This window comes from Cornus florida, unplaced genomic scaffold, assembly GCF_030987335.1.
Source record: "Cornus florida cultivar Cherokee Brave unplaced genomic scaffold, ASM3098733v1 CherokeeBrave_3.0.0_Hap2_Chr07, whole genome shotgun sequence".
NCBI lineage: Eukaryota > Viridiplantae > Streptophyta > Magnoliopsida > Cornales > Cornaceae > Cornus > Cornus florida.
Genome location: NW_026775577.1, coordinates 52601030 through 52613731, shown reverse-complemented (window position 1 = coordinate 52613731; position 12702 = coordinate 52601030). Strand labels below are relative to the sequence as shown.

General features: G+C 31.9%; 1 protein-coding gene across 3 annotated transcripts; it reads left to right on the top strand.

Moving 5' to 3' along the window:
• Positions 1–1131: 1131 nt before the first annotated feature.
• LOC132267206 (uncharacterized) lies at positions 1132–11728 on the top strand. 3 transcript variants are annotated; one of them, XM_059768298.1, is made up of 15 exons: positions 1132–1192; positions 1367–1399; positions 2469–2501; positions 2652–2684; positions 2830–2862; positions 3945–3977; positions 4184–4225; positions 4411–4443; positions 4541–5031; positions 5173–5226; positions 5337–5486; positions 6057–6161; positions 9753–9800; positions 9880–10367; positions 10580–11728. In XM_059768298.1, the coding sequence occupies exons 1-15, from the start codon at positions 1179–1181 to the stop codon at positions 11345–11347; spliced, it is 2358 nt and encodes a 785-aa protein (XP_059624281.1). In that variant the 5' UTR covers positions 1132–1178; the 3' UTR covers positions 11348–11728. The 3 variants fall into 3 exon arrangements, with proteins under 3 accessions (XP_059624281.1, XP_059624282.1, XP_059624283.1); XM_059768299.1 differs by lacking the exon at positions 3945–3977; XM_059768300.1 differs by lacking the exon at positions 4184–4225.
• The last annotated feature ends 974 nt before the right edge of the window (positions 11729–12702 follow it).

Genomic DNA, 12702 nt, shown 5'->3' with positions numbered 1-12702 from the left:
ATACACATATATATAATAACGAGACTTTGACTTGATTAAATGGATAAACATGGATCATTAATACCATTTATATGTAATAATCCCTTATATAGGGATTTTTACATGTAAAGTAGCGGAAGATGCCCAAAAATATAAATAAATATATAAAAATATGCTACAATATTGGTTGAGGGTGGTATAGATCGAGAAAGGTGTAGAACACAGTAGAGGGTGGAAGAAAAATGTGAAATGGATAATGATTTGAAATTTGAGAGTCGGACAACTCTGATTTTATTTATGCGGGTGAGAATTGACATTATCATGATGTCATTAATATTTTTGACGTTATGATGACACCAGGCTCTATTCATATAATATTAATCGAATTTATCGGACGGTTGAATTCTCAATCATTATGCAAGGAAAATTGATAGTGAAAGATAGAGAGAGAAAGACGTTTGAATACGCATAGGGCAGATTGTCAAAATCTCAGTATTGTTCGATTATAAAATTTGAATCAAAATAAAATTACACCAAAAAGTGAATAATAAATATGACTAAATGAAAATGAAAAAAATAAAATTTGGCCAAAAATACAAGAATCAAAATGGGCCTACGGATGTGTGTGAATCGTGTGTTTCTGATGCCTGGTTGGGCATATATCTCTACAGCGTAATGGAAAGTTGGTCACGAGTTGGCATAAAACATTGCTTGTAATCAGAAAAAAGGTTGATGCCCCTCATTTGTTCCAAATTTCGTGAATAACGTTTTGGATCATCCATATATTTTGAGAATAATTTCAATTTGTTTTTCATGAGATTGTTTGAGATTGATAATATAGTGCTAGCTACTTAATTCTAATAAACAATTATATATATATATATATATATATATATATATATATATATATATATATATATATATATGCTTGGAGTGCCTGTGAAGGCTGTGAGAAAAATGACATATATATATATATATATATATATATATATATATATATGTAAAATATGCTTGGAGTGCCTGTGAAGGCTGTGAGAAAAATGACCTACGTAGCTTAATTCATTTGTGTGGTGGAAGAGGAAGGAATAATATATCTGTACTATAATAGGCAAGTGCATGTTAGACATAAACCCACTGTATAGTTATTAATTTAATTCCAGAAGTGGACGGAAGTGACCGAAGAGTACTAGCTGTTCAGTATGAAGGAGACTTTGTAAGATATACTATATATATTTATTACTCTGTGTTATAGTTGTTACACTTATTAACTACATGAGATACTAATTAATTCATTCGTGTGTATCTAGCTATATGTTTGTTTACGTACCATTCATTTTATATATATCATTTTGGAACTGATATGTATATATATATTTAATGCATGCAGATCAAAACTGAAGGACGCTGTGAAGCCAGTCATGTAAGATACCATATATAATATATTATACTCTCACTTATTAGCTAGATGAGATCCTAATTAATTAATGGATAGTGCTTCAGTCATGTCTCGACAGAATGTATCCTACACATTAACGTGTCTCTTCTTTTAAACTTAAAAAAGTACAAAATATGGGTTATACCCATTTTTATATTTAAACTGGACAGATCTCATTTTTATGGTTATTATTATTATTATTATTATTTTCATCTATGTATCTCACTCACATGGTCATTCACATCTTTCTTTTTCCTTAGCTCCGACTGCCAAACCCGTTCCAGTGAGAGCTCTAAGGTCTTATATGAGTTTTCAACGGTGACCGACCAAAAGCCCCAAGGAAAGATTCTATTTGAGATGCGCCTTTGATTTAAAAGTTTTAGAATAATAAAAATTCTTTTAATTCTGAAATAGTTTCAGGCAGTTTTTTAGAATCATATAAAAAAAAACCAGAAATAGTTTTAAAATTACTTAATTTTCAATGTATCTTCTTTTAATTATATTTCTAGAGAACAACTCATGGAAAATTCTTTCCTACTTTTTTCTGTTATTTTTAATTTTCTTAAGAGAGAAAACTATCCTTAAAAAAGATTAAACTATCCATTTCTATTTCTCCGTTTTCAAAATCTACTTCAACTATTTTTTATGCATGCTATATATGAAAGTTATTATTTTTTTCACTCAATTCTATGGCGGAATGATTGGCGGGTGGAGCTAATGAAAAAGAAAGATGTAGATGAATGTGTGATTGAAATATACATATGGGAGCAACGAGAGGAAAAAAATAGATCGGTCGGTTTAACCCTAAAAAATAGATATAATGCATGTTTTGTATTTTTTTAAGTTTAAAAGAGGTGTCAATCTTTTATTGGGACACGTTAGTGTTTATCGTGATGGGGGCAAGAGTGAAGTATTATCCTTAACTAATTCCGGTCTAATACTTATCTAGTTAGCTATATGTTTTTTTACCATGCATTTGATCGATATTTATACAATTTTGAGATTGATATATATATATATATATGTTAATATGTGCGTATATTAATGCATGCAGATCAGAGGTGGAGGACGCTATCGAGCCAGTCATGTAAGATACTATATATAATACTTGTTAACTTAGTAGCTAGATATGAGATCCTACTAATTAATTCCTGTCTAGCTAGCTATATGTTTGTTTACCATTTATTTCATATATATATATAATTTTGAGATTGACATGAACTATAAATGCATGCAGATCAAGGATGGAGGACGCTATCAATCCAGTCATGTAAGATACTATATATATACTTGCTGATTTATTAGCTAGATAAGATCACTAATTCCTGTCTAGCTAACTATATATTTGCTTATCATTGCATTATATATATATAATTTTGAGAATGATCTAATAATATATATATATATCCATGCAGATCAAAGGTGGAGGATGTTATCGAGCCAGTCATGTAAGATACTACATATTATACTTGTTGACTTATTTTAGCTAGATGATCGAGATCCTAATTAATTAATTTTCCGGATAAAGTGTAAAAACCCCTTGAACTATGTCTGAATTCACAAATAACCCTCTTGAACTATATTTTGTCCACAATACACCATAAACTATCACATTTTGTAGCAAAATGCCCTCAAACTTGGTCTATTTTTTACTTAAATAATCATAATGCCATTTTTTTTATTATTGAATTACACTTAATTAATCAATCTTTCTTATTAAAATAAATTATGAAAAAAAATTATACTAATGTAATGACATATTCTCCATTATTTTTATTTATTTATAAATTTATCTTTAATTCTTGAAATCAATTGTTCAAATAAAGGTCTTAAGTAAAAAATTATAAAATAATTTAAGTAATTTTTTTTTTTATAAATATATTGCATGAAAAATAAAGTATTTTTTTTATTTAAGTAATTTATTATTTTTTCATAATTATTTTGTACGAAAAAAGAAGGTTTCTTATTTTTTTTTTTGTATGGTAAAAAAGTTTTTCCCTTTTTTTTCCCTATGTTTAAACTAAGTATAATAAATTTTATTATAAATAAAAAATATTTAATAATAAGTTAATCATTTTAGAAAATAGTTACAGCTCTATTTTTGTTTTCCCATTGCTATGATAAATTGATACTAATAATAAAGTTAAGGTAAATGGTATAATCAATATTTAAATAAGAGAAAAGATAGTTCAAGGGGGGCAATTTGTAGTCTAGGGAGATTAATGAACTTCAAAACTCAAAAGGGCTTTATTACTCCCGGATTAAAATGGTGCATCCTATGGGGCCAGGAGATACACTCTCAGTTTGTAGTATAGGGTGGGTCCAAAGGGCCCTTGCCTAGGAGAGTTCTGAGATACCAAAAAAATAATCAAATATAAAAAAATTCGATTTTCAAATGCGCAATAGTTTAGAAGGGTTTTATGCACTTTACTCTTAATTCTTGTCTAGCTAATCATATGCTTGTCTAGCATGCATTTTGTAGATATAAATTTGAGATTGAAATGAAACATATACATATTAATGCATGCAGATCAAGGGTGGAGGACGCTATCGAGCCAGTCATGTAAGATATTATATATATATATATATTATACTTCTTAAGACTTATTAGTTAGGTGAGATCCTAATTAACTAATTACTGACTAACTAACTATATGTTGTATAGTTATTTTTGTTTTGGTAAGTAGCATATGTTATATAGTTTACCATGCATTATATGTAATTTTGAGATTAATATATATATATATATATATATATATATATATGCAGATCAGAGGTGGCCCAGGTGGCGACTGCTATCAAGCCAATCGTGTAAGATACTACATAATATATACTTATTGACTTATTAGCTAAATGAGAATTATGAGATCCTAATTAATTAATTTCTTTATGGCTTGGCTAGTTATATGTTTGTTTAGCATGCATTTTTTATATATATATAATTTTGAGATTAATATGAAAAATATATATACATATTTATTAATTAATGCATGCAGATCAGAGATGGAGCATCGTGCGAAGCCAATCATGTAAGATATTATATAATATACTTGTTGATGATCATCCTAGTTAATTAATTTCATATATTTAATTTCTAATTAATTAATTAAATGCATATATATGCAGGTCTATTCTTTCAGAGACACAATGGGAACATAGAGTTGTGAATATAAAGCTGTACAGGGCATTGGTGAGTGGTGATTTAAGCAGTGTGAAAGAAATCCTGGATAAACATCCATATGCAAGAGTCTCTAGGATTTCTACAAGAAGTGAAACTGCAATTCACATTGCTGCTTCCCACGGGCACGCGGAGTTGGTGGATGAGATTTTGAAGAGGATAGATGTTAGTGACCTTGCATTCATACAAGATGATTATGGTGACACAGCACTTCATGTTGCTTCCAGGGGTGGGAACACAACAATCGCAAAAGCGTTATTTGATAAAGCAAGTAATGCTGGTTTATGGCTGCCAATAAAAAATGATGATCAACATATCCCACTCACCCTAGCTGCAGTTTACAATAACGAGCAGATGTTCCATTTTCTACGTCACTGTCATTCTATTAAGGATGGTGATCATGGGTTAATTCGTGAATTTCTTGGTTCGCTCTTTCTAGGTACGTGCGTACTGCATGCATGCGTACAACTAATTAAACGCATCGAAAATGATTTATTGATTTTTAAATCCATTTTTTTAACCCATGTGGACAGAGAAAAGTGTTTTTTTAACGTGGAATATTTGTTTGTTCGACTTCCAGATAGTGCTGTGAATAAGATTATGGTCACGGAATTTATTAAGAGTGAGAACTATGGTATGTAATACATGCACACACACACATATATATATATATATACTTCAATAAAATCTGCAATAAATATTTCACTCGATCTCTTATATATTGGCATGCACATGCTTCCACAGATTTGGCACTGAAGTTGTGGGAACGCGAAGATGATAATAAAGGAGTGGTTCATGGGTATTTGGAAGGGAACTTGAATAGAATGGCAAAGATGGTCTCTGCATTTTCAAATAAAAATCAACTCGGATACTTTAAAAGCTGGATTTACAAGTGTATGTAAATGCTCATCTACTTTTATATATATAAATTTAATGGATATGTCCTATTGTCGTACTCTCTAACATTACTTTATTACTTTATTCATTACTTTATTAATTTATTAGATGCATAGATATTGTATTAATTAATTGTACATACATCTTAATTTTTTTTTTTTGGGTAAGTACATACTTCTTAATTTTAACAACTGAAAAGGACCGGTAACTTTATTACTTTATTCATTACTTTATTAATTTATTAGATGCATAGATATTGTATTAATTAATTGTACATACATCTTAATTTTTTTTTTTTTTGGGTAAGTACATACATCTTAATTTTAACAACTGAAAAGGACTGGTAGAGACTGCTGGCATGTCCTAATCAGTTCACGACTATATAACTTGGATGAAATATTGTGTTTCTATTTAAATAATGAAAAATGATTTTAAAGCCTGAAGTTTAGAATGACATATACTTATTTATATCTTGTCAATCAAATTGTATTGTGAAGGAATTTTGTTCAACTCCTCCGGCAAAGTAACACTACCTTAAAAATGATATTATCATTCTCTCTCTGATAGGTATTGATGTGCAACCAGTTAGCATTCAGCGGAGTACGAGCGATTTAGAAAATCAATTAGGGGATTCCAGTTCTCCTCCTCTTTCCAGTTCCAAATGCTTCAAAGGTATAGTGTTACCAACTAAATAATTTCTAAGTGAAGAGATGAGAAGAATGAAGAAACAAATATTTTTCTGTATTGTATTAAATTCTTCGTTGTGTTGATATATCTTAACAACAAATCCCTTACGCTATATATACTATTCTCTCATTGACCTTTGAACTTTTTAAGACAATTCTCAACCACACACTTGATACATGTACCCACTTAATACATGTACAATAACAGATACATGAATAAACCCAAATGCATAATGAACATGATATTAATATAATTTTAACACTCCCCCCTTAATGCCATGTTGAGACACCCAACAATTTTCTAAAGTATTCAAACTTATTTTTTGGAAGTGCTTTGGTGAAGATGTCCGCATCTTGGTCTTCGGTCTTGCAATAATTGAGTTGAATCTCATCCTCTTCCTCTTCTTCTTGAATTTCTTCCTTACCACTTCTTTAATTGCATTTTCAAACCTCTTCGGCTCAACAACACAAAAATTGCAACTTGCATACACATCACGAAGACTTTTCATTCTTCTTGGAGTTGAACTTGGAGATGAGGAATTTGAACTTGATGGTGAAGTTGGGGCTAATTGTGAGCTAGCAATTGGAGACATTTCTTGTGGATCTTCAAGAATATCTTCGTCTTCATTTTCTTGATTTTTTGATTCTTCATTAAAAGTGATGATTTGATCTTGAACTTTCTTCTCTTTCCAATTCCAAAAAGCTTTTTCCTTAAAGAGAACATCTCTATAAATAATCAATTTATTCTTCTTCGAGTTAAAGAGTCTATAGCCCTTTGATTTTGGGCTATAACCCATATAGATGCATTTTTCACTAGCTTCATCACGTTTGTGCCTCACTTCTCCTGGAACATAAGCAAAACAAATACACTCAAAAACTTTCAAGTAATTCAATGATGGCTTCCTTCCACTCCATGTTTCAAATGGAGTTTTATTCTACACCACTTTTATTGGACTCCTATTCATCAAGTAAACAGCCGTATACACGGCTTCACCCCAAAATGATTTAGGAAGCCCCTTCTCTTGAAGCATTGATTTTCTCATCTCAATAATTGTTCTATTTTTTTCTTTCTGCCACTCCATTTTGTTGTGGAGTGTACCTAACCGTTAATTGCCTCTCCAAGCCAATATCTTCACAAAACTTTTCAAATTCATTTGAGTTGTACTGTCCACCTCTATCACTTCTTAACACTTGGATAAGATGGCCACTTTGCCTTTCAACAAGCTTTTGAAATTTTTTGAAAATAGAGAACATATCTGATTTTTATCTCATGAAATAAATCCATTTCATTCTTGAAAAATCATCAACGAAAATAATAAAATACGTGTTACCCAAATGAGTTGGTGTTGTCATCGGTCCACACACATCGGTATGAACAAGCTCTAGTGGTGCTTTAGCCCTCCATGCATTCTCTTTTGAAAATGACTCTCGATAATGTTTGCCAAAAGCACAACCTTCACAAACTTCTTTAACTTCTTGTATTGTTGGCAGCCCATACACCATGCTATTTTGTTGTAAATTCTTTAAGCTTTGGAAATTCAAATGCCCAAGTCTTCTATGCCAAAGCCATGACTCATCAACAACATCCATCTTCAAGGCCATATTTTTTGAATATGAAAAATGAGAGGAAAGGTTCTATTTTTCCCCATCTTGATTTTTGCCACAATATGATTTTGTTTGTCTTCCCTTGTCATAAATTTTGCAAGAGTCCTCATCAAAATGAATTGAGTACCCATGCTCTATAAGCTGCCCAACACTTAAACAAATTTTGCTCCAAATCCGGAATAAGTAACACATCCCGAATATGCTTTCTTCCTTTCTTTGTCTCTGTGGCAATAATACCTTTTCCCTTTGCTTGGACCAAGGCACCATTTCCCATCCTCACTTTAGAATTTGATGAAGAATCAATCTCCAAGAATATGTTTTTATCTCCGGTCATGTGGTTACTACACCCACTATTAAGAAACCACACATCATCCTTTTGTTCCGATGCCCATGTGACAAGCATAAAACATGCTCGCTTTATTTTCTTGCTTTTCGGAAAAATTAGCTTGTTGATTTGTTTTCAACCAGCAATCTTTTTGAACGTGTCTAAATTTCTTGCAATTGAAACATTGAGGTTTTCCCCAAAACCAACAATCTTTGTCAACATGGCTACTTCTCTTGCAAATTCCACAATTTTGTTGAGTGGCTTCTATATTTTCACTTCTCTCAAAATTATTTCTTCCTCTTCCTCTTTCATGTCTTCCAACTCTAGAAGATTCACCTTTGGATTGATCAAAACTTGATGGGTATTTTTCTTGATTTTTGGAACTAATATTGAGCTTGGATTGAAAGGCACTTTCAATTATCTTTTCGGAGCGCCTACTCAACCTTTGCTCAAATGTTTTTATGGAACCCATTAATTCTTCAACACTCAAGGTTTCAAGCTCTTTAGTCTTTTCAATAACAGCAACAATGGGGCCATATTTTTGCGGTAAACTAATCATAATTTTTTCAACAATTCTTTGATTAGAAATATTTTCCCCATAGGTCTTCATTTGATTTACCACCTCCATAAGTTTAGAAAAATAATCTTTCAACAACTCCATTTCTTTCATCTTCATATTTTCAAAATCTCTTCTCAAAGATTTTTACAGTTCTTACCTTCGTGCTGCATCTATACTCCTTCTCAAGGATTTCCCATGCCTCCTTTGCTTTAGAAGCATTGATAATTCTGGGAAAGATTGTATTAGTAACTCCTTATTGAATCAAGCCTAAAGCTTTTGCATCTTTCTTCTTATGATCCTTCAATTGTTGTCTTTAGGCATTCGTTAAAGTTGTTGTATCCTCCAGTTCATCCATCATGCTCATCTTCAACATTGTCCCATAAATCATATGAGAGAAAAATGGTCTTCATCTTCACATACCAAAAATCATAATTTTCACCATCAAAAATGGGAAGTGCTGATTGATGGGCACCTTGGTTTTGATTTCTTGTAGTCGCCATCATGATCGATCTTCTTCAGGGTTTGTTTTCCCGTCAATAAGCTTCACACCCAATTTGCCCTTGATCGAAATCAAGCTCTGATACCACTTATGTTGGCTGTAGTTTCAACCAACTAAATAATTTCTAACTGAAGAGAGGAGAAGAATGAAGAAACAAATATTTTTCTGTATTGTATTGAATTCTTTATTGTGTTGATATATCTTAACAACAAATACCTTATACTATATATATTATTCTCTCATAAACCTTTGAACTTTTCAAGACAATTCTCAACCACACACATGAGACATGCCACTTGATACATGTACACAATATATATTGATACATGTACCCACTTGATACATGTACAATAACATATACATGAATAAACCCAAATGCATAATAAACATGGCATTAATCTAATTTTAACATATAGTTCATTCAACGGGTATCTCTAGCTTAGTCGATCTTTCTCCCAATTTTGCATGTCAAATATTTTTCATATACTTGAAATTTTTTTTCATATATATATATATATATATATATATATATATATATATATATTCTTTTTACCTAATTGAATGCTTTGTTTCTTATGATGTATAACAGTGCTCCATTTTCTACAAGGACTAATGTCAAATGTTGCTAAAGCAATAGGTACGAATTAAAGTAGAGTACTTTTTTTATTATTTTTTTTATTTTATAATATTTCTACTTAATTGTATAAGAATTGCAGGTATTGAGGAAGTATCAAATATGAAGATAAAAAACATGCAAGCCCATGAACTACTTAGCAAGATGTGTTCCCCAATATGGACTTTTGATCCTGATTTTGTTGAAGTTTACTTTGAGGCGATAAAAGTAGCCATCAGATGTGGGAATGCTGAATTTGTTGAGGAAGTGCTGAGGTCGAATCCTGCTTTGTTATGGGGGAATAAGAAAAGCGGAACCATATTTCACATTGCACTTGCTTTCCGTCAAGAGAAAATATGGAACCTCTTATATGGTTTAAATACTGAACAAAGAAACAAAGCCACTGGAACTCTTGTGGACTCGAACAGCATGTTACACATAGCGGCATACCCACTGGTTGTTTCAAATGAAGCTTTTGAAAAACAAGAAGAACAACAGTTAAAAAAACAAGGAGAACAACAGTCGTGGAAGATATTCAGTAAAGCTCCCGGTGCAGCTATGAAAGTGCAGAGAGAACTACAATGGTACAAGGTACGTACATATATGCGTAATCTAATTATTCTTAGCTTTCAATATATTTCATCAATATATATATATATATATATATATATATATATACACACACACACTTTTCAAACTTCTTTTTATCTAGCTAGATTAATGGAAGTACTCGGAACTTAATCTATCTCATTATTAATTTAATTAATACTTCTTTCGATCTCATGATTAATTATACGTGGTAGGAGGTCGAGAGGATGGTACCATCTTCATTCCAAGTTCTTGCTAACAAGGATGACGAAACTCCTCTAGAATTGTTCTCGAAATCACATTCTGAATTAGTCAAAGAAGGAGAAAAATGGATGAGAGAGACGGCAACATCATGCACAATTGTGGCCGCTCTTATTGTCACTGTTATGTTTGCTGCAGCCTTCACATTACCAGGTGGTCTTAAAGATAATTCAGGGATGCCCCAATTCCAAGGGAGAAACTCTTTTAAGGTTTTCATTATATCAGATGCATTATCTTTATTCTCTTCTGTCACTGCAGTGTTAATGTTCTTGAGTATCCTCACTTCACGCTTTGAGGAAGAAGACTTCCTCAAGGCATTACCCAAGAGATTGATAATTGGTCTTGCCACTCATTTCTTGTCCATTGCCACCATGATGATTGCTTTTGGTGTCACTCTTTATATTGCGATCGGCGAACAGATAAAAAGCGCAGCAACTCCAATCATTTTGCTTGCTAGTGTCCCAGTAACCTTATTTGCTTTATTGCAATTTCCACTGTTTGTTGACATGATCTCATCTACCTATGGACGTAGCATCTTCAACCGGAGTACAAAATGTTCCTTCTTCGACAATCCAAATGACTATATTCCGAAAGAGAACCCAACAAGTGGTACAAGACTGGCTCGTGGTTCAAGTATATTGAAGAATTTTATGGGTCAAGTTTGGGAGGGTCTGAGTGATATGAAGAAACTTTGGGTGTCACAAAAAGGTGACTATTTGTAGAGTTATCATAAAATTGTTGTCGGTTTAAAAACATGTTTGCTATGTTTGGGAGCATGAATTGGCGGTTTGGATTTAGAATCGGAAGAAATTTAGTTAAAACTTTAAACTAAAATTTTTTCATTTTAAATTCAAAGTATCGATTCGATACTCCCAAACACAATAATTAGGTATTTGGTGATTTTGTGTAAAAGTGATTTTTCTGTAAAGCGGTTTCATGGAGAACGGTGAACTCGACATGTTAGGAAGACCACTTATTCCGGGTAACTGTCATCTTATATTTTGATGATATGGTTAGCATATATCCTCCGAATTTAGAAGAATATGTATGATTTCTCTAGTAAGTCTATATGACAATATCATTGAAGAAGAAAGAAAAAATAATAATAATTAAGCATTAGTGAATAAGACAATTACCAAAGCAATTAGTCCATTACCAAGACTGAGATGATGATTTTATATGAAGTATGTTGCCTCAATTGAAACTAGGGTGGGAAACAAATCGATAACTTAAGATACTAAAATAAACAAGATTACGAAAAATAAATAAATAACAATCATACATAAATTAAGTACATAATGATGTTTGTGGTATCATTTAGAAATCTAACGGATGTATTAATTTCGCTATGAAGATATATAGATTAAAAAATGGTTGCTTATTCCTTCACACCCAACCCAAGAACTCAAACTAGCATTTAATTTGAATTTCTTGAGTGCTGCAGTGTTTTTCCAATATCATATATATAATTCATATTTACCCATCACGAGTTGGACAGGGGCCCTGTCATATAACGGTTTCTTGGGCTGAGCCTGCTTTTCAACCTTGGCTGAAACCCACGCTATTTCTTGATTTCTATACAACTTGCTTATACCTTGGGATGTGTGTGTGTATATATATATATATGGATGAATTATACAAACCTCTCTTATGGTTTGTCATAATTACATGAATCTCTTCTATGGTTTGGGAATTTAGTCGGACTTTCCATAAAAATGAAAGGGCAAATTACACAAATCACCCACGAGGTTTCTATATTGTGTATGTAGATAGAAGTTATAGCAATATTACAGAAATGTCCATATTGACACCACAAAAAATCAATGTAAATTTACACTTCTATCCTTCAAATTAAAGTATTTATTTTTAATGAAAAAATAAAAGATACTGTGCATTGGGAAGTTTCATTTTTGCCCCTGGGTACACACATCGCTTCCCTACCGCATCACTCCTTTGTTTTGTTCTTCTCTCTCTACGAAGGTCTGTTCTTCTCTCTCTACGAAGGTCTGTTTTGTTGGTGATCATGAAGCAGTCAAATTAAGGTTGGGTTTTTGAAAATTTAGGGTTTTGTGGAGAA